Source organism: Oncorhynchus gorbuscha, linkage group LG22, assembly GCF_021184085.1.
Source record: "Oncorhynchus gorbuscha isolate QuinsamMale2020 ecotype Even-year linkage group LG22, OgorEven_v1.0, whole genome shotgun sequence".
In the NCBI taxonomy this organism is placed as follows: domain Eukaryota; kingdom Metazoa; phylum Chordata; class Actinopteri; order Salmoniformes; family Salmonidae; genus Oncorhynchus; species Oncorhynchus gorbuscha.
In genome coordinates this window covers 37,484,231-37,509,510 of record NC_060194.1, presented here as the reverse complement: position 1 = coordinate 37,509,510, position 25,280 = coordinate 37,484,231, and the positions used below count along the sequence as shown (strand labels likewise).

Genomic DNA, 25,280 nt, shown 5'->3' with positions numbered 1-25,280 from the left:
CGTAGTTAGTTAAAAGGTGCACCCCAAGGCTCCTTCGGTACCCCTCATGGGAGTTCATTACAATCACTTATGAGCCCTGTCTTCACCTGAGCTACAGTGCCTTCACAAAGTATTCATACCCCTTGTCTTATTCCACATTTTGTTGTTTAAATGCCTGAATTCAAAATGGATCAAATGTGAGTGTTCTGTCTCACACATCCACACACAATACCCCATAATGACAAAGGGAAAACATGTTTGTATACATTTTAGGATAATTTAGTGAAAAGGAAATACAGAAATGTCTCATTTACATACAATGCATTCAGAAAGTATTCCCCTTGCCATTTTCCACATTTTGTTACGCTACAGCCTTATTATAAAATTGTTTTGTAATGAAAAAAAAGCAAAAACAGGTTTAGATATTCTTGCAAATGTTTGAAAAATAAAAAACTGAAATACCACATTTACATAAGTTTTCAGACCCTTTACTCAGTACTGTGTTGAAGTACCTTTGGCAGCAATTACAGCCTCGAGTCTCCTTCGGTATGATGCTGCAAGCTTGGCAACCTTTATTTGGGGAGTTTCTCCCATTGTTCTGTGCAGATCCTCTCAAGCTGTCAGGTTGGATGGGGAGCGTCGCTGCACAGCTATTTTCAGGTCCCTCCAGAGATGTTTTATCGTGTTCAAGTCCGGGCTCTGGCTGGGCCACTCAAGGACATTCAGTGTTATGCAGGTGAGTGAGGACCCAAAAGCGGTTTAACAGAAACAGAGTCTTTTAATGTTCAAACACAGGGAAAACATAAATCCTCTTCAGATGAATCGGTTGACTAGTCCCCTTCTAGCAGTAGAGGAGAATAGCAGGGCTAGCGGCAACAGACTGCAGGTCCCTCCGGGTAGGCGCGGGCCGTAGAGGACAGAGGCACCTGATCAAACGCAGCATCTAATGAAGAGGCAGATTACGACAGGACAGGACAGAACAAGGGCGAAGCAAACGAGAATCCGACAAAGACAGAAGCAGAAACCGAGAGAGAAATAGAGACCTAATCAGAGGGAAAAGAGGGAACAGGTGTGAGAGAGTAAACGAGGTCGTTAGAGGAGAATGAGGGACAGCTGGGAGAAGGAAAGGGACCATAGAGAGAGAGAGATAGAGGGAGAGAAGGTAACCTAATACGACCAGCAGGGGGAAACGAAGAGAAGAGAAAGAACAGGAACAAGACATAACATGACAATACATGACACAGAAACTTGTCCCGCCATGCCTGCATTGACCCTAAGCACATAGCCAAGACAATGTCCTTTTGGAAGGTGAACCTTGACCCAGTCTGAGGTCCTGAACGCTATTGAGCAGGTTTTCATCAAGGATCTCTGTACTTCGCTCCATTCATCTTTCCCTCGATCCTGACTAGTCTCCCAATCCCTGCCGCTGAAAATCATCCCCACAGCATGATGCTGCCACCACCATGCTTCACCATAGGGATGGTGCCAGGTTTTCTCCAGATGTGACTCTTGGCATTCAGGCCAATGAGTTCAATCTTGGTTTCATCAGACCAGAGAATCTTGTTTCTCATGGTCTGAGAGCCTTTTGGCAAACTCCAAGCGAGCCGTAATGTGCCTTTTACTGAGCAGCGGTTTCCGTCTGGCCACAGATCTGTGCCCAACACAATCCTGTCTCGGCGCTCTACGGACAATTCCTTCAACCTTATAGCATGGTTTTTGCACTGACATGCACTGTCAACTGTGAGACCTTATATAGACAGGTGTGTGCCTTTCCAAATCATGTCCAATCAATTGAATTTACCACAGGTGGACTCCAAAACCACGTTGTAGAAACATATTTTTTCAGGACCCTGTCTTCAACTGATCATTTGTAAAAATCCAAATAACTTCACAAATCTTCATTGTAAAGGGTTTAAACGCTGTTTCCCATGCTTGTTCAATGAATTAATGAACATGCACCTGTGGAACGGTCGTTAAGACACTAACAGTTTACTGACGGACGTTTAGGATGGCAACAGGATGGCAACAACAACTGCCCGAGTTACACCAGGAACGCACAAACCCTCCATCAGTGCTCAGACTGTCCGAAAATAGGCTGAGAGAGGCTGGACTGAAGGCTTGTAGGCCTGTTGTAAGGCAGGTCCTCACCAGACATCACCGGCAACAATGTCGCCTATAGGCACAAACCCACCATCGCTGGACCAGACAGGACTGGCAAAAAGTGCTCTTCACTGACGAGTCACGGTTTTGTCTCACCGGGGGTGATGGTCGGATTCGTGTTTATCGTCGACTAATGAGCGTTACACCGAGGCCTGTACTCTGGAGCGGGATCACATTGGAGGTGGAGGGTCCGTCATGGTCTGGGGCGGTGTGTCACAGCATCATCGGACTGAGTTTGTTGTCATTGCAGGCAATCTCAACGCTGTGCGTTACAGGGAAGACATCCTCCTCCCTCATGTGGTACCATTCCTGCAGGCTCATCCTGACATGACCCTCCAGAATGACAATGCCACCAGCCATTCTGCTCGTTCTGTGAATGATTTCCTGCAAGACAGGAATGTCAGTGTTCTGCCATGGCCAGTGAAGAGCTCGGATCTCAATCCCATTGAGCACGTCTGGGACCTGTTGGATCAGAGGGTGAGGGCTAGGGCCATTTCCCCCAGAAATGTCCGGGAACTTGCAGGTGCCTTACATCTCACAGTAACAACTGGCACATCTGGTGCAGTCCATGAGGAGGAGATGCACTGCAGTACTTAATGCAGCTGGTGGCAACACCAGATACTGACTGTTACTTTTGATTTTGACCCCCCTTTGTTCAGGGACACATTATTCCATTTCTGTTAGTCACATGTCTGTGGAACTTGTTCAGTTTATGTCTCAGTTGTTGAATCTTGTTATGTTCATACAAATATTTACACATGTTAAGTTTGCTGAAAATAAACGCAGTTTCCAGTGAGAGGACGTTTCTTTTATTGATGAGTTTAGTTAGCTGTTAGCCAATTGGTGTTCTCAACTAGTTCAAACCTAGTGAATGCTCCCAAGTCGTTCTTCCAATAACTCCCATAGAATATAAAATGTGGAATAACAACATGTCTTATTTCAGTCTGTGCTGGCCATGATGATGTTGAATCAAAGTGCAAGAAGTGATTGGATTTTCAAAAAGTCATCAATGTAAAGGAATTTCAGGAATATTATTATTTTCACCAAATGTCTTACCTAAATCCATTGACATGGTTAACATTTTCCATTGATTTCACCTTGAAATCATGTTAGTTGACAACGCAATCAAACGTAAATCAAAACTAGACGTTGACCTGAACTCTGTGCCCATTGGGATACCTTCAAAGAAGGAATTCAACAACTGTCCTCTGGGAAAGTCCCTTCCTGAATGGTAACAAGACAGAGAGACCAACCACAGAGTCTAAACCTCAACTGTAGGGCACAGTGTCTTAACAGGGTTATTTCTGGTCGCACCCTGGCCTACGATTCAATGCCCTGGCTGACGCAGTTGTTATCATGAGGTGTCTCATCTTCTAGGACCAGCCTGCGAACTTTGAACACCATCTGTTTGCCAATTGTGTGGGCAGTAGCCTAGCTGGTACTGTCTCTGTTTGTATTCATACTACATGTACCGCCCTGCCAAATTCTCTCTATTTCACACAAAGATAGACACACAGGCAACTGCAAGTATGTAACAACAACAAAAAACACAATGGCACACATCAGGACAGGGAAAAAACTACATGTTCTCTCTCTGTCATTATCCCTCTCTCTGGTGCTCTGATGAGTCCACTCTATTAAACCTAATGAGATTGCTTGTGTCAATAATTGAGTAGGGTGTGGGTTACAGAGCACGGTGGAGGAACAGCAGAAAGAAGCAGTTACTCTGTCCACCATGTGTCACTGGAACCCCTGTTTGTTTGGTGGAAAAATACCTCTGTTAGAAGACACGTACAAAAGGCACAATTATTTTTCAGGCAAGATTTAACTGGCGGTAGGCTAAATGGAAACAGAGTCTCTTTCAGTTTCACATTCTGCAATGTTGCCAACCCTGATGTCACAAAGTGAGAGAAAAAGACAAATTCACATTTTTCATTATATCCATTACATGTTGTACAGGGAAAATGGAGTCCGAATTTGTGAACAGGTGAGTGAATTCACCAAAAAACGGGCTTTGTCGCTAGTGAAAGCTTTGTCGCTAGTGGTCATTCTGGTAGCTGCTTTATTGTAATACAGTAACGAATGAGCCCTGTCTCGTAGTGCTGAAATGTAGGACCCAATGATACAGTGCCTTCAGAAATTATTCATACCCCTTTACTTTTTTCACATTTTGTTGAGTTACTGCCAGAATTTCAAATGTATTGAATGTAGATTTTGTGTCACTGGCCTGCACACAATAATGTAATGTCAAAGTGGAATTATGTTTTTATCACTGAATACAAATGAATTAAAAATGAAAAGCTGAAATGTCTTGAGTCAATAATGTGTTGTATTGGATTTGCCCCAAACATTACACTTTGTATTCAGAACAAAAAGGGAGTTGCTTTGCCACACTTTTTGCATTATTACTTTAGTGCCTTGTTGCTAACAGGATGCATGTTTTTGAATATTTTTATTCTGTACAGGCTTCCTTCTTTTCACTCTGTCAATTAGGTTAGTATTATGGAGTAACTACAATGTTGGTGATCCATCTTCAGTGTTCTCCTATCAGAGCCATTCAACTATGTGACTGTTTTAAAGTCACCATTGGCCTCATTGTGAAATCCCTGAGCAGTTTCTTTCCTCTCCAACAACTGAGTTAGTGACTGGGTTTATTGACACACCATCTGAAGGTGAATTAATAACTTAACCATGCTGAATGGGATATTCAATGCCTGCTTTTGGTGGTTGAATCTGTGTTTGAAATTCACTGCTCGACTGAGGGACTTTACAGATAATTGTGGGTGTGGGGTACAGAGAGGAGGTAGTCATTCAAAAAACATGTTAAACACTATTATTGACAGAGTGAGTCTATGCAACTTATGCTAATTTTTACTCCTTAACTTTAGGCTTGTCATAACAAAGGGGTTGAATACTTATTGACTCAAGACATTTCAGCTTTTCATTTTTTAAATATTTAGCCAAAACTCCAAAAAAACATAATTCCACTTTGACATTATTGGTTGTGTGTAGGCCGGTGACAAAAACAATCTACATTTAAAATTCAGGCTGTAAGAATATTTTTTGGGGGGGAGAAAGGGTGTGAATACTTTCATTTGGTTGCTTTACAGCCTTATTCTAAAATTGATTGAATAGTTGAGTTTTTTTCCTCATCTACACACAATACCCCATAATGACAAAGCAAAAACAGGTTTGTAGAAATGTTTGCAAATGTATTAAAACAAATACCCTGAAGGATCACATTTAGAAAAGTGTTCAGACACTTTACTCAGTACTTTGTTGAAGCACCTTTGGCGGCATTTACAGCCTAGAGTCTTCCTGGGTGATGCAACAAGATTGACACACCTGTATTTGTATTTGCTGAGTTTCTCCCGTTCTTCTCTGCAGATCCTCTCAAGCGGGGAGGCGGCAGGGTAGCCTAGTGAGTGGTTAGTGCGTTGCACTAGTAACCTGAAGGTTGCAAGTTCAAATCCCCGAGCTGTCGTTCTGCCCCTGAACAGGCAGTTAACCCACTGTTCCTAGGCAGTCATTGAAAATAAGAATTTGTTCTTAACTGACTTGTCTAGTTAAAGGTAAAATATATCAAATAAAAAAAGCTGTCAGGTTGGATGGGGAGCATTGCTGCACAGCTATTTTCAGAGCTCTCCAGATATGTTCAATCTGGTTTAAGTCCGGGCTCTGGATGGGAATCTCAAGGACGTTCAGAGACTTGTCCTGAAGCCATGCCTGTGTTGACTTGGCTTCATGCGGTTGTCCTGTTGGAAGGTGAACCTCTGCCCCAGTCAGAGGTCCTGAGCAGGTTTTCATCAAGGATCATTGTACTTTGCTCATCTTTCCCTCGATCCTGACTAGTCACTGCCATTGGAAAATATCCCCAAAGCATGGTGCTGCCTTCACCAGCGGGATGGTGCCAGGGCTCCTCCAGACATGACACTTTGAACTCTTTGGCCTGAATGCCATCTTGGTTTCAGCAGAGAATCTTTAGAAATCTCCAAGCGGGATGTCAGTGGCCTTTTACTGAGGAGTAGCTTCCTTCTGGCCACTCTACCATAATGGAAGAAATGGTGGAGTTCCATTTATCCCTTTCCAGCCAGTCCTCCCCAATTAAGGCGTCACCAGCAATATAGCATTTGATTGAAATATCAGCCTAAATCTTTGCTTTTTTTATTTGAAGAATAAATCAGGAACATTTGAGACAGCTCTAGTCAGGGACAGGCCACCCGACTCTGGGACTGTCATTGGAAATCAGGGGCATCCGGTCTCTATGCACTAGACAGAAGTTGTTTGACACAGCGTGAGCAATAGAGCAACTGGAGACAGGGAGACCATTTTTACACTACATTTTGACTTATACATTGATTAAGCTTGAAATACAACAAGTTCACCCACAAAAAAGGTGAGGTCTTTAAAAGCTGACTTTATTAAAAAAATTATAGAACTCATACTTGGTGGTATTGAAGTATGACAGTGAAATTTAAATTGGATTACTTGAAGTAAATGCATAAACAGGCTTTAGGTTTAACCACACGCCACACACTCAACGTGCCAAAGTAACGCAACAGAAACATTCAACATACATCAAAGCATTGTCATTATTGGAAGGACATTCTGCAAATCCATTGATAAGTGTCCCAGAACAGTGCTGCAGTGTTGAGTCTGGAGAAAAGTAACATGCATTGTTACCATTGTAGGATCACTGCTGCTCTATTCCAAGTCAGACTTTGATTGTGGATAAAAGAGTTTGAGGACGACATTGTCAGTTTCACATTTAAATAACAGTAGTCCTCAATTTGAAGTAAAGTGTTAGACAAACAGATTAACTGATGTAAAATAGCTTTAAAAGTAGGCAGGTAAGAAGGTAGATGAGTGCAATTCTTAAACTAGTCATGACAAGTATGTTACAGAGAGAGACTGTACACAAGTCAAATCCATTCTCTAGACAAACATGTGCAAAAGTATCATGAGAACTAAAAACATTGGTCTAAAGTACAAATAAGATTAGTAATCATAACTAACACCAATAAGATCAACTGTCGTGGAATATTGGTCAAGCTCAAAAGGTATTGCCAATCTGGCTAAACACATGACAGACAAGAACATGAAGTGAACAAATAAGTGGGTTGGATAAAAGTGCAGCCTGTACATCATTTCAGTCTCATTCACTGGGGAGGTTCAAGAAGTCAAAAACCTCTGCACATTCAATGGCTGACAGCTTTACAGTCATCACATTGTACTAAGAATACAACTTCTTACACTAGAAAACCATAGTAAAAAAACATATTTACACATATAGGAAATGAGAATCACACAGCCAGCCAACTCAATGAGTGAAATGACTAAATGTACAGCAGGTGACAGAAGGGTTAAAGTTAATATTGTAGAAAAAAAAAAAAAAAAAAAAGTCCCCAGAAATTCTGCCGGGAATAAAATTGAGTAAAACTTTGAATATCACTGCAGTAGCCCGTGAAACAGTTGTACAGTACGTGGATATAGGAGGCCATATCATTACAACCAACAATTAATCTAAAATATAAGAGGCTTTCCCCATTTACCTAGGTTGGACTCTTGAGCAAGAAAATACCACTAGAATATTGAGATGCTAAGGGATGTGGTTGGTGTGATGAGAAGTCCATCATAGGTAGGCGGGGGCTACAGTACATCTTAAATGTCTTTAGGCATGAGCTGTAGGCCACTAGTGACCTGGAAGCGCGTCTCATCTTCAATACCATACTGCTCCAGAGGGTCCTAGGAGAAGGTAATCAGTGTGTATTCAGGTTGTGTAGAGTTACTTTGTTAAGTCTATAGTTAGAAGAGACCATCCAGATAACAGGTCCGTCTGTCTTACCTTGCCGGTCAGCCGGTGGATCTCTGTGCGATAGAAGATCAAGTTCTTCCTCATGAACTCATAACTGTAGGACAGATGAGGAACAGAGTGGCAACTAGGATGAGTCATGCAAAAATAGTCACCCACTCTGGTCCTGAAGAGCTTCTGTAGCTGTACCCTCTGCACTAATAGACAAGTGAAATGGGGCAGTCCTATATTACCTGGCCTTGATGATGGAGTCAATCCACTCCTGACACTGCTCCTGGGAGTCACACTCAAACAGGTACTTCCTCTCTGCCTCATCTAGGAAAGCTGAGAGAAGATTGGTTCCTTAGGACAGCAGTTCCCACAATGTTTTTGTACAGTGACTAAAGCTTAAAAATGACTTTGTTTTTCCTTTTCTTGTTGGGCACTCTAGCAATGTTTATTCTGGATAAGAGCATCTGCTAAATTACAAAAAAAGGTAAACAAAAGTGGGTCACAGCCAACCAAACAACAATGAATGCAGAGATCAGTTTTGGACTCACTGATAGAGAAGGCAAGGCTGTCCTCTCTTTCTACCCGACACTGCTCTAGTAACAAGGCACCCTGAGGCTGTCAAGGAGAGAAAAAAAAACACCCACTGTCACTTGCCCAGTCCCCATACAGTCAGAGACAGACATAAGATGGTGGTAGTGACTCTTCCTACCTCCTCCTCATCAGTTCGGAAGTAGAACAGGAAATTAACCACCAGCTTCACCAACCTCCTCTTCACAACTGGCATAACAGATGAGAACAAATGAATGAGCAAACGTCTTCAGGATCATGCCATCAATTTGACATTACAGTAGCCTTCCAATGAATGAGTAACAATTGCTAACCGGCAAGTTAAGAGTAGCTAAGATCTAGACTAAGGTTAGGTGTTATGGACAGTGATAATGATCCCACTCGGATTAGTCCTACCATCTCCTTTCTTCGGTCCTCGCATGCCAAGTTCCGCCGCCCTCTCAGATGGTTGGCGACTCAACGAAATGAGTTCCTTCTCATTGAAACGCATCCTGAGGCGGTTCACAAATGCAGCACAGGGTTGACCGTTAATTATACAAATCTTTGGTAAGCAACACTCTCAGCTAAAAAGAGCCATGTCCTTATGGCTGAGGGCAACCTAGCTTAGCTTGCTATTCTGTCAAAATGTCAGTGTTGGTAATATACATCGTTACACGCCTCACTGCGGTAGTTTCATGCGGGTAAACTCGTTTCAGCTAGTTCCTCAAGCCGCCTCCTGCTGCTGTCAGACGAAGTGCACTTACTTTCAACTACTCGCTGCCTAACTAACAAAGCGTCATGAAATGTGTTGATTTGTGGTTGGTTAATCACACTGCGGTCGAAGTGTCCGATACTAGCCTAGCTACGTCCCTAGGAAAAAAAAAAAAACTTGGACACTCCTTTATATGTGACACTTGCTTTTCGTGGTATGGTGACCGTGTGAGGACATTTTGTGGTTGGACTGATACGCATTTGAACATTATAGGCTATAAATTATGGCCAAAGGGATGTCTCAAATTTTAGGGAGGGAAGTAATTAATATATTGATGTTTTTGTTAATCTAGTTCGTACAGTAAAGCTAAAGAAAGACCGCATTTGACATCGTCAAATGGTGTTTTCTGTATGTTTGTCAATAAAGATATACAAACGTACAAAACTGATGTTCACGCGTGCGCATGAATGTTTAACTTGTGAACAGCGTGATCGAAACGTAAATTAATTGGTGAGTTTTAAAACTAGTAATTATCTGTTAAATGTGGTATTAGCTAGGGTATTGTATTTATTTTACGGAACATACGGCAACGAGATATGGAAAGGTGTCCCGTTTTGTTCGTTTAAAGTTAAAATCGTCATTATGTTGAGCTACCTTGCCGGTTAGCTCAACAAAGCTACTTTAGCTAACATGCGCACCAAAACACAGTAACGTAGATTAGATGTAACTAATTTGATTTAGTTAATACATGCAGTGCTTTTGATGTAGTAACGTTAAGTTAGCCAGTGATGTAGTTATATTTGCAAATGGATAATGGATAATAATAATGGATAATGTAACTAGTTAGTATTGGACAAATAGCTAGCTAGTTAATTAGTCGCACGCTAATCTATTGGCTAGGTAACGTTACGTTGAGTTGTACGTTTCAGTTGTTCTGCAAATGCATCATATGAATAGATTTGACGTGTTCTCCAATGTTGGAGGTTAGATTGGCAATTGCCAATCACAGCCACAGAGATGGCTAGCTAGTTAAGTCGTTTCCACCTTCTATGCCACAGTGCAGATTGATTAGATCAATTCAACAACTATTTATTTTGCTAGTGTATGTTTGTTTGTATGTTTCTCCACAGTCTGAAGACATATTTTCAGAGTATTTGACCAGCTGCCTAGCAGCAGGAGGAGGTTTGAAGGTGAGTGAATCCATCGCCCCGCAAAGATGGATTTCCAACACAGAGCTGGGGGCAAGACGGGGAGCGGTGGCGTGGCGTCCTCCTCGGAGAGCAACCGGGATAGGCGAGAGCGGCTCCGCCAGCTGGCCCTGGAGACCATCGACATAAACAAGGACCCCTATTTCATGAAGAACCATCTGGGCTCTTATGAGTGTAAGCTGTGTCTGACACTACACAATAATGAGGTAAGAAAGTGCTCATTTTAACACACCATAACTCATCTTTATATGATGATACATTTAGGGCGACTCCCCCCTCCCAAATTGTTAAAAAAAAAATAATAATAATCCTTGCGTAACCTAGAGTCGTCTGTTCAATCGTTTGGTCAACATTAAAACATGTATTTTTTCCTACACCCTACAGTGAGGGAAAAAGGTATTTGATCCCCTGCTGATTTTGTACGTTTGCCCACTGACAAAAATGATCAGTCTATAATTTTAATGGTAGGTTTATTTGAACAGTGAGACAGAATAACAACAAAACAATCCAGATAAATGCATGTCAAAAATGTTATGACTTGATTAGCATTTTAATGAGGGAAATAAATATGACCCCTCTGCAAAACATGACTTAGTACTTGGTGGCAAAACCCTTGTTGGCAATCAGAGGTCAGATGTTTCTTGTAGTTGGCCACCAGGTTTAAACACATCTCAGGAGGGATTTTGTCCCACTCCTCTTTGCAGAACTCCAAGTCATTAAGGTTTCGAGGCTGACGTTTGGCAACTCGAACCTTCAGCTCCCTCCACAGATTTTCTATGGGGTTAAGGTCTGGAGACTTGCTAGGCCACTCCAGGACCTTAATGTGACTCTTCTTGAGCCACTCCTTTGTTGCCTTGGACGTGTGTTTTAGGTCATTGTCATGCTGGAATATCCATCCACGACCATTTTCAATGCCCTGGCTGAGGGAAGAAGCTTCTCACCCAAGATTTGACGGTACAGGCCCCATCCATCGTCCCTTTGATGGGGTGAAGTTGTCCTGTCCCCTTAGCAGAAAACACCCCCAAAGCATAATGTTTCCACCTCCATGTTTGACGGTGGGGATGGTGTTCTTGGGGTCATAGGTAGCATTCCTCCTCCGAGGAACATCGCGAGTTGAGTTGATGCCAAAGAGCTCCATTTTGGTCTCATCTGACCACAACACTTTCACCCAGTTGTCCTCTGAATCATTCAGATGTTCATTGGCAAACTTCAGACAGGCATGTATATGTGCTTTCTTGAGCAGGGGGACCTTGTGGGCACCGCAGGATTTCAGTCCTTCAAGGCGCAGTGTCTTGCCAACTGTTTTCTTGGTGACTATGGTCCCAGCTGCCTTGAGATCATTGACAATATCCTCCCGTGTAGTTCTGGGCTGATTCCTCACCGTTCTCATGATCATTGCAACTCCACGAGGTGAGATCTTGCATGGAGCCCCAGGCCGAGGGAGATTGTTTGGAATCTTGATTGATTGATTGCTTATGTGCACAGGTGTCTTTTATACAGGTAACAAACTGAGATTAGGAGCACTCCCTTTAAGAGTGTGCTCCTAATCTCAGCTCGTTACCTGTATAACAGACACCTGGGAGCCAGAAATCTTTCTGATTGAGAGGGGGTCAAATACTTATTTCCCTCATTAAAATCCAAATCCATTTCTAACATTTTTGACATGTGTTTTTCTGGATTTTGTTGTTGTTATTCTGTCTCTCACTGTTCAAATAAACCCACCATTAAAATGATAGACGGATCATTTCTTTGTCAGTGGGCAAACGTACAAAATCAGCAGGGGATCAAATACTTTTTTCCCCTCACTGTATGTTTTAATCAAATCAACTATATGTAGGCTACTGAGCTTGTCTGATGCTTTTAGCACACTGTGATTTAAATTATTAAGACACAAATGATTTGAGGGAGCCAGAGATCAAGATAGCCGAACAAGAAGAAAAACTGTTCCCGACACTCTTCCTCTGCTGCTGCTGGCCTTCGCAGATTCTGCTGTTATGCTCCTAAGAGGTTACACCAGGAGGTGGCAACCATTTCCATTTGGAGTGCCAATATATCTTACCATTTCTACGGATCCGCGTGCCAGTTATGATTTTTGTGGAAAAGTGTAATTTAATTTATAAGTCTTCGTATTGCAAAATGATTGTGGTTAATCAAAATTCTAAAAGTAAGTTCTATTGCCGTTGCCAACTATGTAAAAGAAAAATGGCCTACAAATAAAAACATTGCAGCCTGCAGGTAGAAAATATCCTTATAAATATCCTATAAATCGCATTGGCTATGCATGGCCTGTCTGCAAGGAACTTGAAACATTGTGTCAACTATTAACTTGGGTCTGGCCTGAAGATCACTCTAGCAAACTTGCAACATTGTCTCAAATATTCTGGGCCTTCAGAGTTTCCAGCTCCAGTAAGTTTCGGACAGACATAGCTGTAGGCTATTTGCGCAAGGGATAAGAAGTAGTCAGGTAGGCCAATTTTATGTTTCCACCGGATAAAAGCATGACATTTTTTCCCTCTCTTTCAAGCTGAGTGGTTATCGAAAGAAAGCAGGAAAGATTTTTTAAATAGGCTACTTTGAGGAACTAAACTCAGCAAAAAAATAAACGTCCCCTTTTCAGGACCTGGTCTTTCAAAGATAATTTGTAAAAATCCAAATAACATCACACATCTTCATTGTAAAGGGTTTACACACTGGTTCCCTTGCTTGTTCAATGAGCCATAAACAATTAATGAAGATGCACCTGTGGAATTGTCGTTAAGACACTAACAGCTTACAGATGGTAGGCAATTAAGGTCACAGTTATGAAAACGTAGGACACTATAAAGAGGCCTTTCTCCTGACTCTGATCTGAAAAACACCAATAGAAAGGGCTAGGGCAATAAATTGCATTGTCCTTACTGTGAGACGCCTAAGACAGCGCTACAGGACTGACAGCTGACCGTCCTCGCAGTGGCAGACCACGTGTAACAACACCTGCACAGGATCGGTACATCCGAACATCACACCTGTGGGACAGGTACAGGATGGCAACAACAACTGCCCGAGTTACAACAGGAACGCACAATCCCTCCATCAGTGCTGAGAGAGGCTGGACTGAGGGCTTGTAGGCCTGTTGTAAGTCAGATCCTCACCAGGCATCACCGGCAACAACGCCGCCTATGGGCACAAACCCACCATCGCTGGATCAGACAGGACTGGCAAAAAGTGCTCTTCACTGACAAGTCGTGGTTTTGTCTCACCAGGGATGATGGTTGGATTCCCATTTATCGTCGAAGGAATGAGCTTTACACTGAGGCCTGTACTCTGGAGCAGGATTGATTTTTAAGGTGGAGAGTCCGTCATGGTCTGGGGCGGTGTGTCACAGCATCATCGGACTGAGCTTGTTGTCATTGCAGGCAATCTCAACGCTGTGAGTTACAGGGAAGACATCCTCCTCCCTCATGTAGTACATTTCCTGCAGGCTCCTCCTGACATGACCCTCCAGCATGACAATGCTACCAGCCATACTGCTCGTTCTTTGTGTAATTTCCTGCAAGACAGGAATGTCAATATTTTGCCATGGCCAGAGAAGATCCCAGATCTCAATCCTATTGAGCATGTCTGGGACCTGTTGAATCAGAGGGTGAGGACTAGGGCCATTCCCCACAGAAATGTCCGGGAGCTTGCAGGTGCCTTGGTGGAAGAGGGGGGTAACATCTCACAGCAAGAACTGGCAAAGCTGGTGCAGTCCATGAGGAGGAGATGCACTGCAGTATATAATGCTGCTGGTGTCCACACCAGATACTGACTGTTACTTTTAATTATGACCCCCCCCCCGTTGAGGGACATATTATTCAATTTCTGTTAGTCACATGTCTGTGGAACTTGTTCAGTTTGTCTCAGTTGTTGAATCTTGTTATGTTCTAACAATATTTACACATGTTAAGTTTGCCGAAAATAAACGCAGTTGACAGCAAGAGGATGTCAATGGATGTAAAAACAGACTTTGTTTACCTTGCTGTTTTGAGGTGAAGAAAAAATGACTTTGAGAAGTTTCAGTGGTGGTGAGTTAAGAAAATCAGAAATACTGTCAGATCCCCAAATGGGCACATTTATAGGCCTACATTTGCAATGCAGGCCAGGTAGCCTAGGCCTAATTCTTTGCATAATCAGATTTGTGTCCTTACTCAACATTGACAGGAGCCAATACTTGTTTCAGACAAGTGTAGCCTAGGTTGTGCAGTCTACAAACAATGTGTCCACTCTGACCATGAGAACGCTAAAAGACTAATAATATATTGAGTGCATTAACATAAATTAACTTATCCAAACAAACATTGTGGACTAGAAATGATGGTAATTACCGATACATTTACTACTGGTAATACTGTTGTGCCACCCCGTGTCCTCCGCAATGGATTAGTCCACTGAGACAGTCAAAAGTTTGGACACCTACTCATTCAAGGGTTTTTCTTTATTTTTACTATTTTCTACATTGTAGAATAACAGTGAAGACATCAAAACGATGAAATAACATATGTAATCATATAGTAACCAAAAAGTGTTAAACAAATCAAAATATATTTTAGATTCATGAGGTCGGGTGATTGTGGAGGCCAGGTCATCTGATGCAGCACTCCATCACTCTCCTTCCTGGTTAAATATACTTTACACAGCCTGGAGGTGTTTGGGTCATTGTCCTGTTGAAAAACAAATGATAGTTCCACTAAGCGCAAACCAGATGGGATGGTGTATCACTACAGAATGTTGTAGTAGCCATGCTGGTTAAGTGTGCCTTGAATTCTAAATAAATCACAGACATTGTCACCAGCAAAGCAGCCCCACACCATCACACCACCTCCTCTATGCTTCACGGTGAGAACCACACGTGGAGATCATCCGTTCACCTACTGTTACGTACGCCTCTTGGAGGAGGGAACGCAACACCCTGCTACATCTCAACTCCCCGTGGAGTGAAAAAGTATGTGATTGTTGGTGCGGGGAAGGACAGAGGCAGGGAGAAATACAGTTTACAGTTAATTTATTATTCCTAAACACGGTTAGTTGGGGAAAAGGGGCTGGACGGAACCAAAGAAAGTAAAAGTTAGTCCTCTTTCCTACCTTGCCTGCCTTCCCACAGCTCACCTAAGCTTTAGCACCAACTGGCGCGTTTTTTTTTTTTTAATATATTTTTTTAACCTTTTATTTAACCAGGCAAGTCAGTTAAGAACATATTTTTATTTTCAATGACGGCCTGGGAACAATGGGTTAACTGCCTGTTCAGGGGCAGAACGACAGATCTGTACCTTGTCAGCTCGGGGGTTTGAACTCACAACCTTCCGGTTACTAGTCCAACGCTCTAACCACTAGGCCACCACTAGGCTACGCTGCCGCCCCGCTAACCAAAATACAGGTGGTGGTCCGGCCAGGTCTTACCTAGTGTGCATAGACAGCGTAAATAGTGCAGGTTATGTATGCCCACAGGCCTCTTGCCTAAATACTGCGTCTCACAAAGACACGGCAGTTGGAACCAAAATCTCAAGTTTGGACTCATCACAGACCAAAGGACAGATATCCACCGGTCTAATGTCCATTGCCCGTGTTTCTTGGCCCAAGCAAGTCTCCTCCTTATTGGTGTTCTTTAGTAGTGTTTTCTATGTAGCAATTCAACAATGAAGGCCTAATTCACAGTCTCCTCTGAACAGTTGATGTTGAGATGTGTCTGTGACTTGTACTCTGAAGCATTTATTTGGCCTGCAATTTCTGAGGCTGATAACTAATGAACTTATCCTCTGCAGCAGAGGTAACTATGGGTCTTCCTTTCCTGTGGCAGGCTTCATGAGAGCCAGTTTCATCATAGCGCTTGATGGTTTTTGCGACTCCACTTGAAGAAACTTTCAAAGTTCTTAATTTTCCTAAATGTCTTAAAGTAATGGTGGACTGTCGTTTCTCTTTGCTTATTTGAGCTGTTCTTGCCATAATATGGACTTTGTCTATCTTCTGTATACCACGCCTACCTTGTCACAACACAACTGATTGGCTCAAATGCATTAAGAAGGAAAGAAATTCCACAAATGAACTTTTAACAAGGCACACCTGTTAGTTGAAATGCATTCCAGGTGACTACCTCAAGAAGCTGGTTGAGAGAATTCCAAGAGTGAGCAAAGCTGTCATCAAGGCAAAGGGGGTGGCTACTTTGAAGAATCTCAAATATAAAATATATTGAGATTTGTTTAACACTTTTTTGGTTACTACATGATTCCGTATGTGTTTTCATAGTTTTGATGTCTTTGCTATTATTTTACAATGTAGAAAATAGTAAAATTAAAGAAAAACCCTTAAATAGGTGTGTTCAAACTTTTGACTGGTACTGCATATATATATTTGCAACTGCTCGACTATAAAAATCTTGGTCGACCTACAGACTTTCGACCAAACAACTGACCAGTCGACAAAATGTGGTCAGCCCTAGTTCAAAAGGTTCATTTGAATTCATGATCTTAACCGTTTTCTCATTACAGGGCAGCTATCTGGCCCATACACAGGGAAAGAAGCATCAGACCAATTTGTAAGTACATATCCATTACCACTTAAAAAATGTTTCTTTAATTGAAAAACCTTGTATATTTGGTGTTGCTCACTTCCCTGTTTTGTTGAATGCAGAGCGAGAAGAGCAGCCAAAGAAGCAAAAGAAGCCCCTGCCCAGCCAGCCCCCGAAAAGGTGAAGGTCGAGGTCAAGAAATTTGTGAAGATTGGTCGACCAGGGTACAAAGGTAGGTTATGTGTTTTGATGTTATTAGTAAGTCATCAATGATTCAATGACTCCAGAACAATCTGTTATGTACTGTCAGGGTTAGAGAACCCTGGGGAGAACAAGGTGGTGCTGCTGAGTGTGGGTGGGTGTGCAGTGGCCCCAATTTTTGCATTTTTGAATAGCTATAAATGCCATTTTCTGCAATCTAGAGCAAAAATTGTCCTTAAATGATAAAGTTAAAAACAAAATAGTTGTGCAGTCCACAAGGTGGGGCAGTCCCTCTTACATTCTTTGGGGAGAATCGTGGAGCTGAACTGATATTATTTCCCTTGTCAACAGTAACCAAGCAGAGAGATCCAGAGAGTGGGCAGCAGTCTTTACTTTTCCAGGTGAGTCTGAATGAGACATGGACATAATTAACATGGGTCAAATGTTATTGGTCACATACACGTGTTTAGCAGATGTTATTGGTCACATACACGTGTTTAGCAGATGTTATTGGTCACATACACGTGTTTAGCAGATGTTATTGGTCACATACACGTGTTTAGCAGATGTTATTGGTCACATACACGTGTTTAGCAGATGTTATTGGTCACATACACGTGTTTAGCAGATGTTATTGGTCACATACACGTGTTTAGCAGATGTTATTGCGGGTGTAGCGAAATACTTGTTGTAGCGAGATAAGACAAGGTCAGATCAATGGAGGGAAAGCAATTTCTACTGTTCTGAGTCTTTGGACACACTGGTTACCTTGGGTAACTGTCCTTCTCCTCCCTTATCAGATTGATTACCCAGAGATAGCGGAGGGCATAGGGCCCAGGCATCGCTTCATGTCTGCATACGAGCAGCGCATTGAGCCCCCAGACCGTCGTTGGCAGTACCTTCTACTGGCTGCAGAACCATATGAGACCATCGCCTTCAAGGTGTGTCTCTTCATTTGGACCTAAGGGAACCCCCAAACACTCCAATTTGTCTTTGCCTCGTACTGACAAATCATACCTGTTTTGTATGTTCTGTATTTCTGCAGGTGCCAAGCAGAGAGATTGATAAAGCTGAGAGTCGGTTCTGGACCCACTGGAACAAAGATACAAAGCAGGTTTGGTACTGGTGCTGACAGTCCCATAGATGGTTGTATCTTTCGAAGAATATTTGAGTATTAATAGAATCCTGAACTGAATGTACACGTCATTTAATCCCCCCCAATATCTTTCCAGTTTTTCCTCCAATTCCACTTCAAGATGGAGAAGTCTCTCGCTCCACCCAGCGGACCCGTACCCCCGATGGGTGTAAAGCGCCCCCCTCCGCTGATGAGTGGGATAGGTCCTCGGCCCCCCAATGAGGCCATGCCCCCTCCACCCCCAGGGGGGATGCATATGCCACCCTTGCCCCCTGGTGCCCCTGGCCCCCCTCAGATGCACCACCATCATCAGATGCAACACGGTGGCCCCGGGATGGGCATGCCACCCCTGATGAGACCCCCGCTCCCTTCTGACAGTCATGGAGGAATGCCCCATCAAAACAACTGATTGTGTTTGCCTATCGTTTGGTTGCTGTTACACTACAGTGCCCCTTCGTTGGACTGTGTCAAGTGTCCTGTTTCAATGTACACTTTCTAAACTGGATGACACGTTGTTAATCCACATGCTTTTTTACCGACGGACCACATTCATTAGGTTTTGTACACAGTCGCCAAGGGAATTTTGTCATACTGAAATATTGTCTCTGGCAGCATCTATACTCCGGGTACTACTCCGAGTTAAGCAGTGTACATGTCATGGTCATGCATTCTAAATATTCTGCTAGTGTGGATATTGTAAGGTGGTCATTGTTTTGTGAGCTCTGTAATAGCACCAGTATGAATAGATTCCTCTGTATTGTAGATGTTGAGCCCTCTGAATTAAACAACATCTTTGACAATCCACAATTCATCTTTAAATATACTTTTTTTTTTTTATAATAAAGAATGTGGAAAAGTGAGTTGTGTCTTATGATATTACTCTTTGCTTGGCTGGAAAGAAAATGTGTTTAGCTACAAAGACAATATATGCTTGTGGAATAATACAATGCTTAGTACACAGGGAAAGCTTTATTGATGTGTTCAATGCTTTGTGATGGAGTTAAGGTAGCAGAAATTAGTTGTTAATTTTACAAAAGTTTTAATTTTTAAGTACAGTATTTACAGTGTTATCAAAAAAATGACATCAATTGACCAGGTTGTCTGAAACATCCAGCATTGCTATAGAGGCCCCAGTTGAGCAGTTATTTTCCAATAGCACCCTTACAATTCATCAATTAAGTCTCATCTTTACAATCCAAACCACATCATTCAATATTTTAAGCAAGAAGTACATGGCAGACTAAGAACTGGTTTGCTCTTCTGACTGGCACTTGTAATGGCTGCCAATGAGCCAACAGCATGTATTAGTTGTAAGTGATGTGGCCTCATTATACAATTACAAACGGAGAACTAGATCTATCATACTATTTTACTAAATGTTTCTTCAGACAGCGTGGTGTTTGCCTTAAGATTAGCTGGCTTTTGATTTCATAACCTTTTGTAGCTTCTTGGGTTTTACCTCATCTTCCCCTTCATTTATTTCCTCATCCATTTTTTCCACATCTCCCAGCTTGGCCTGTTTTCCCTTTTTCTTTCCCTTAGTTTCTTCATCCCTCTCTCTCTTGGCCCTCTTATCTTTTGTCTTCCCCTCTCTGCCTTTTACAAGTTTTCTCTCTGGTGTTCCATTGCCTCTCAGGCCCTTCAGCGACCTCTCTCGGACCCTTTTCTTCACTCGACCCTGTTTGGTTTCCCCTTCATCAGCTTCTTCTTCATTATCGTCATCAATGTCAGGTAACCACCAGAAGAGCACCTCATACAGAGACTTCTCAGGCTGCAGAAACAGGAAATGGTCATAAGCAAACACAGAAGTGCAGAACCTCTTTGGAAAAAGGTACTGCATGCTAACTTTAACACCGCATGAGTATGTACTTTATACTCATAAAACAACATACTATCTGAAAATGCTGTGGTGTTTGTGTTAATATCTCGCTAGTTATCAAACTTAAGAATCTGATTTGGGAAAATTGTCCAGGTAAAGCGGTCAATCAAATCAGAGACATGCGTAGGGCACTATCTGTCTGGTGTCCCTATCTGTCTGGTGTCCCTATCTGTCTGGTGTCCCTATCTGTCTGGTGTCACTATCTGTCTGGTGTCCCTATCTGTCTGGTGTCACTATGTCTGGTGTCCCTATCTGTCTGGTGTCACTATCTGTCTGGTGTCCCTTTCTGCCAGCTATGCATTCTGAGGTAGAAATGGAGGGAATTGTTGTGGTCCCATACACGTTTTCAGTGAATGTGTATTTCAAGCACGATTCAACTTAAGCCTGTTGAATGGAAGTGTGAGATTCCATACACACACATGCAGCTAAAATCTATATACTTATCCATATTTTAATGGATTGTCCAGCTAACTGTCAGTGACGGTAGTAGCTGATCTGCAAAGTGCAGATGAAAACCAGCACACACTGCAGGCTTTTATGAGTGCTGCTTGGCATCAAATCTCCTGTCATCCATACCATGTCGGGAATGAGGTTTCTGAGCCCAGAGAGACGGGAGAGTATTTTGTATGTTTTTACCACTACCTCCTGTGGTTGGACTCTGTGTCTCAGCGCGGAGCGCCTCACTGTCAGTGCAATGTCATACTCCTCTTCCTCCACACCCCGTCCACCTTTTATGGTTTCTATGGGATGACAGGACAATCACATCCGTCATGGAAATCACTTTAATCATTAATGACAAAGTACTTTTTAAAAATTTCCAGCACCTCAGAGGTGTGCCAGTTCTCCTAAGGAAAAGAGATGATTTACTGTATACAGTATACTGTATGAGGTGGGGTGTGGGTTACACTTGTCTACTTGCCGTGTAGTTTCTGAAAGACAGTGCTGAACAGCAGGATGGTGATGGCTATGAACAGACAGCGGTTGAGGGTGACCCCTTCCCAGGGTGTCTCTATCTGGCTCAAGTTCTGGAGAGACATAGCTTTTCGCAGAGACACTGAGATACACAGAGAAGAAGAGAAACAAAGACAGGGGTTATAATAGCATAAATCAGGTGTCTTTGACTGACATGTTTTTGAGAGATAAAGAGAGAGAGTTTGGAGAAAGAGAAAGAGAGGTGGGCTCACTGCTTCTGGCAGGGAGACTGGGTTCTCTGGGCATCATCTTGGGGACTTGCTGCCTAACTGGAGGTTCCTGTTGAGAAGGCATTGTCCTCTCCTGGAGGGTCCGCCTTCTCTCCTGAGTGTACATTTCTGCAGAGAAACAGATCAGAGTTAGCCAGGGGGATACTCATTAGGTTGACCACCACCATAGTATAGTACATCCACTGGGAGCAGGCAAGGACATGGGGTTGGTGGTGTATACTATAACGGCTAGTGGTGCAGAACGGGTGAGTAGAGTGTGAGAGAAATGAGATGGGGGAGAGAGACAATATATACTCGGTTGTAACTAGAGGATAGGGGCTTTGCTAGTTAAAGCTCCCCAGTAAGGCTGTGTGAGGTGAATTCACGCCGTGGTGCTCTTAGGACCAGATATCATATTACAATGACGTGGTAACTATGTAGAGGAATGCTGCTACCACCAGCCTGCACCACTCACATGTTATTAGACCGCAGTGTTCTGAAATAGGGACCCTAACGGTTTTAGTATACTTGGTGTAAAGACTTCTTGACCCCAACGATAACCTTAAAAGATAAGATAATGGTATATACACTCAGTTTATTACATACACTCATTTAGAACCAGCATATTCTAACGTTCAATAGAACAGTAACTGAATGCCTTGATGCCCGTCTGCCTGCTTTATATAACAAGCCACGTGACTCACTGTCTGTAGCACCGGACCATTTACGTGAATGGGGGGGGGTACCTAATAAACTGAGTTTAGGTCACACAGCTGGTAAAGGAGACAAGGCTTGGTTGTGTTTCCTGGTCCAGTGGTACTTGGAATAAGGTCTATATTTACTTCAATCTGTGATTGATTGTCTGCCACAGAGACTGAAACAGTGTCTGACTCACGCTCTTTGTTGTGGTCAGTGAGCTTCAGTTGAGTCAGTGGTCACTGTGTTTGTGTGTGCGTGTGCGTGTGCGTGTGTGTGCGTGTGTGTGTGTTCCTTACCTTTACCTGGTCTGTGGACAGGCTTCTGTGGTGGAGGTTCTGGTCTGGCTAACTCCTCAAACTCTTCTCCATCCCTGCCCTGAGAGAGAAAGAGGAAACAGAGGGGGAGAATTGAGGGAAAGGGTAAGAGGCGAGAAGAGATTTATAGGATTGTCACAGTTAATTATGTTACAATTATTTTTCCGGAGACACCTACAGTATATAGGGGGTAGAAACAAGACACAGACTTCATATTGTCAATGCATTTGGTCAGAGCATACCTATGGATTAGTTGCTATTTTTAGATGGGAGATTTTTGCTTGCTGTCGATATAGACGTGTAAATTAAATGAATGATGACTGGATAATTATATATTGAGTATACCAAACATTAAGAACACCTTCCTAATATTGAGTTGCAACCCCCCCCCCTTTCCCCTCAGTATAGCTTAAATTCGTCAGGGCATGAACTCTACAAGGTGTCAAAAGCGTTCCACAGGGATGCTGACCCATGTTGATTCCAATGCTTCCCACAGTTGTGTCAAGTTGGCTTGATTTCCTTTGGGTGGTGGACCGTTCTTGATACACACAGGAAACTGTTGAGTGTGAAAAACCTAGCAGCGTTGCAGTTCTTGACATAAATTGGTGCACCTGGCACCTACTAGCATACCCTGTTCAAAGGCAGTTCAATCTTTTGTCTTGACCATTCACCCTAAAGAATCCACACATATACACAGTCCATGTCTCAATTGTTTCAAGGCTAAAAAATCCTTCTTTAACCTGTCTCCTCTCTTTCATCTACACTGATTGAAGTGGATTTAACAAGTGACATCACAAAGGGATCATAGCTTCCACCTGGATTCACCTGGTCACTCTATGTCATGGAACTAACAGATCTTAATGTTTTTTATAAACTGGGTGGTTCGAGCCCTGAATGCTAATTGGCTGACAGCCGTGGTATATCAGACCGTATACCACGGGTATGACAAACATGTCTTTTTACTGCCCTAATTACATTGGTAACCAGTTCATAATAGTAATAAGGAACGGCTAAGGGCTGTGTCCAGACACTCTGCAACGCGTCGTGCCTAAGAACAGCCCTTAGCCGTGGTATGTTGGCCATATACCACACCCCCTCTTGCCTTATTGCTTAAGTATACTCAGTGTATAATCAGTCATTACAATAGAATATACTGTGTAATTATAACCATCACATATGTAACAGACCTTAGTAAAGCAACAACAAACAACAAAGGCGTTGGGCATCAAGGCAACCTCTCCAGCACTTGAGTAACTTCAGGCCCAGTCTACTAACCTAAATTATTACATTCTAATCCACTGATGCCATAGTTGAGGATATTACATTTCTGATTGAACCTTGAACTGATCTTATAACAGTCCTAAAAATAGTGATGAGTCGACACTATAGAGAAACAGACACACAAACAGGCATGGATAGTTGCAGAGGATGATATGATGTTCCAGCTGGGATAGCAGCTTGCCTCCCCAACCGTATGGCCTGACCCCTAACCCTTGACCTCCGACGGAGTGCGTCTTACCTGGTTCGACATGAGGGGTGCCTCAGAAAACATCAAGGACCTTTGTCAATGAGCAGTTGTCCTGGAGCGGGGCCGGGGTGGTGGCAGAGACACCCTCTGTGTGGAGGGTGACAGTCAAGCACAGCTGCAGCATTGAGAATGAAAAAACAAAAAGCATTGAGTGTCAGCCAGAGGGGTTGAACGATGCTGGGTGGACTACACGCCAGCTGCCAGATCCAGAGATAGAGGTATGGGGAGGGAGAATGAGGGATGGGGGGAGAGCAAGGGTTATGCTAAATCAGGAATGGCCACTTCTGATGCTGCAGGGCTGCTTTGTATACAGGCTTGTTCTAGACCAGCATGAAACCATGTTCAATTATTGTCAATTATTCAATTATTTGTCAATGAAATTACCCAGACTGCTTAGAATTTCACATTGATATTATGGATCAATGTAAAACACAGACATGCATTGTTTTTTCCATTATGCTTTATGGGTGACAACTGTACTGTTCATTGTTTCTGTACCGTATGAGGATGTACTTGACAGAATTGACCACCAGGGTGCGGTACAAGGCAAGAGGTAGAGGCCAAACCAGGTCATGGCTGGGGCTGGGACATGTGGTTGAACTATTCTGTGCGTCTCATTAATCAGTGTTACCTAAGAGAGAGAATAGGGTCCTTTCAACAGACATTTCAATATGATTAGATATACTATTGTGTGTCCTTTGTGATAGCAGATAGTGTACTAACTCAAGAGAAATGGGAAAATGCAGAAGAATGGGTTAGGGTTGGAGACAGAGTGTTGGAGGGGCTGGGTGTGCAGGGAGCAAATAGCTGGGAAGCAGGATTAGCTAGTGGGGAGGAAAGATGAGTCATCATGTCATTGTTAGTGCCAGGGTTAGCCTTCCTGGTACTGCACGCGATCCGGACGGTGCCCGTCAGTGGTCACCCGCTATCGACCTCGCCCATGGGTACAGGATCTGTGGCACAACTGACACCATATTCCCCAGAAAGGGTACTACTTTTACATCGACCATTAAAATCCTATTCCTCATACAGTGCACTACTACTGTTGACTATTGATCAGAGTCTGCATAGTAGTGCAGTGCAATGGGAGTCACTGTCAGAGCTGGCTATTTGCCCCCTGGGAAGGACATTTTACAGTAAGACTGGTTAAATGACCCCGTGATTCTACACCAGGCGCTATCCGTATATGTATAGCATACATTACCTACCATATATGTATAATACCCTGTATAATACCCTAACCCTACATTATCTACCACATACTGTTGAAGTCGGAAGTTTACATACACCAAATACATTTCAACTCAGTTTTTCACAATTCCTGACATTTAATCCAAGTAAAAATTCCCTGTCTTAGGTCAGTTAGGATCACCACTTTATTTTAAGAATGTGAAATGTCAGAATAATAGTAGAGA

The 25,280-nt window shown here is 42.8% G+C and overlaps 3 protein-coding genes across 5 annotated transcripts; 1 reads left to right on the top strand and 2 right to left on the bottom strand.

Moving 5' to 3' along the window:
* Window positions 1-6,536: 6,536 nt before the first annotated feature.
* On the bottom strand, window positions 6,537-9,384 carry plekhj1 (pleckstrin homology domain containing, family J member 1). Its single transcript, XM_046321868.1, has 6 exons — window positions 8,906-9,384; window positions 8,652-8,719; window positions 8,491-8,557; window positions 8,185-8,275; window positions 7,985-8,048; window positions 6,537-7,884 (listed from the first exon to the last, which is right to left on the bottom strand). The coding sequence occupies exons 1-6, from the start codon at window positions 8,997-8,999 to the stop codon at window positions 7,801-7,803; spliced, it is 468 nt and encodes a 155-aa protein (XP_046177824.1). The 5' UTR covers window positions 9,000-9,384; the 3' UTR covers window positions 6,537-7,800.
* Window positions 9,385-9,464: 80 nt separating this feature from the next.
* LOC124009738 (splicing factor 3A subunit 2-like) lies at window positions 9,465-19,124 on the top strand. Its single transcript, XM_046321867.1, has 8 exons — window positions 9,465-9,710; window positions 10,331-10,614; window positions 16,909-16,955; window positions 17,051-17,160; window positions 17,481-17,530; window positions 17,930-18,070; window positions 18,175-18,243; window positions 18,362-19,124. The coding sequence occupies exons 2-8, from the start codon at window positions 10,417-10,419 to the stop codon at window positions 18,671-18,673; spliced, it is 927 nt and encodes a 308-aa protein (XP_046177823.1). The 5' UTR covers window positions 9,465-9,710; window positions 10,331-10,416; the 3' UTR covers window positions 18,674-19,124.
* A 94-nt stretch (window positions 19,125-19,218) lies between these two features.
* LOC124010150 lies at window positions 19,219-23,982 on the bottom strand. 3 transcript variants are annotated; one of them, XM_046322526.1, is made up of 6 exons: window positions 23,857-23,982; window positions 22,320-22,398; window positions 21,328-21,453; window positions 21,063-21,197; window positions 20,780-20,883; window positions 19,219-20,035 (listed from the first exon to the last, which is right to left on the bottom strand). In XM_046322526.1, exons 1-6 carry the CDS (start codon window positions 23,887-23,889, stop codon window positions 19,676-19,678), a joined length of 837 nt encoding a protein of 278 aa, XP_046178482.1. In that variant the 5' UTR covers window positions 23,890-23,982; the 3' UTR covers window positions 19,219-19,675. The 3 variants fall into 3 exon arrangements, with proteins under 3 accessions (XP_046178482.1, XP_046178483.1, XP_046178485.1); XM_046322527.1 differs by having other exon boundaries at window positions 20,786-20,883; XM_046322529.1 differs by having other exon boundaries at window positions 22,326-22,398.
* Between the last annotated feature and the right edge of the window lie 1,298 nt (window positions 23,983-25,280).

Bases quoted from the DNA above. Each gene is read 5' to 3' on its own strand.
- LOC124010150 (XM_046322526.1), bottom strand. From the start codon at position 23,889: ATGTTTTCTGAGGCACCCCTCATGTCGAACCAG. The intron at 21,198-21,327 runs GTGAGCCCACCT...TGTGTATCTCAG, and splicing joins CAGTCTCCCTGCCAGAAGCA to TGTCTCTGCGAAAAGCTATG. The intron at 20,036-20,779 runs GTAAAAACATAC...CTGTTTCTGCAG, and splicing joins TCCAACCACAGGAGGTAGTG to CCTGAGAAGTCTCTGTATGA.
- LOC124009738 (XM_046321867.1), top strand. From the start codon at position 10,417: ATGGATTTCCAACACAGAGCTGGGGGCAAGACGGGGAGCGGTGGCGTG. The intron at 16,956-17,050 runs GTAAGTACATAT...TGTTGAATGCAG, and splicing joins AAGAAGCATCAGACCAATTT to AGCGAGAAGAGCAGCCAAAG. The intron at 17,161-17,480 runs GTAGGTTATGTG...CCTTGTCAACAG, and splicing joins TGGTCGACCAGGGTACAAAG to TAACCAAGCAGAGAGATCCA.
- plekhj1 (XM_046321868.1), bottom strand. From the start codon at position 8,999: ATGCGTTTCAATGAGAAGGAACTCATTTCGTTGAGTCGCCAACCATCT. The intron at 8,558-8,651 runs GTAGGAAGAGTC...TCTCCTTGACAG, and splicing joins TCCGAACTGATGAGGAGGAG to CCTCAGGGTGCCTTGTTACT. The intron at 8,049-8,184 runs GTAATATAGGAC...TCTGTCCTACAG, and splicing joins GACTCCATCATCAAGGCCAG to TTATGAGTTCATGAGGAAGA.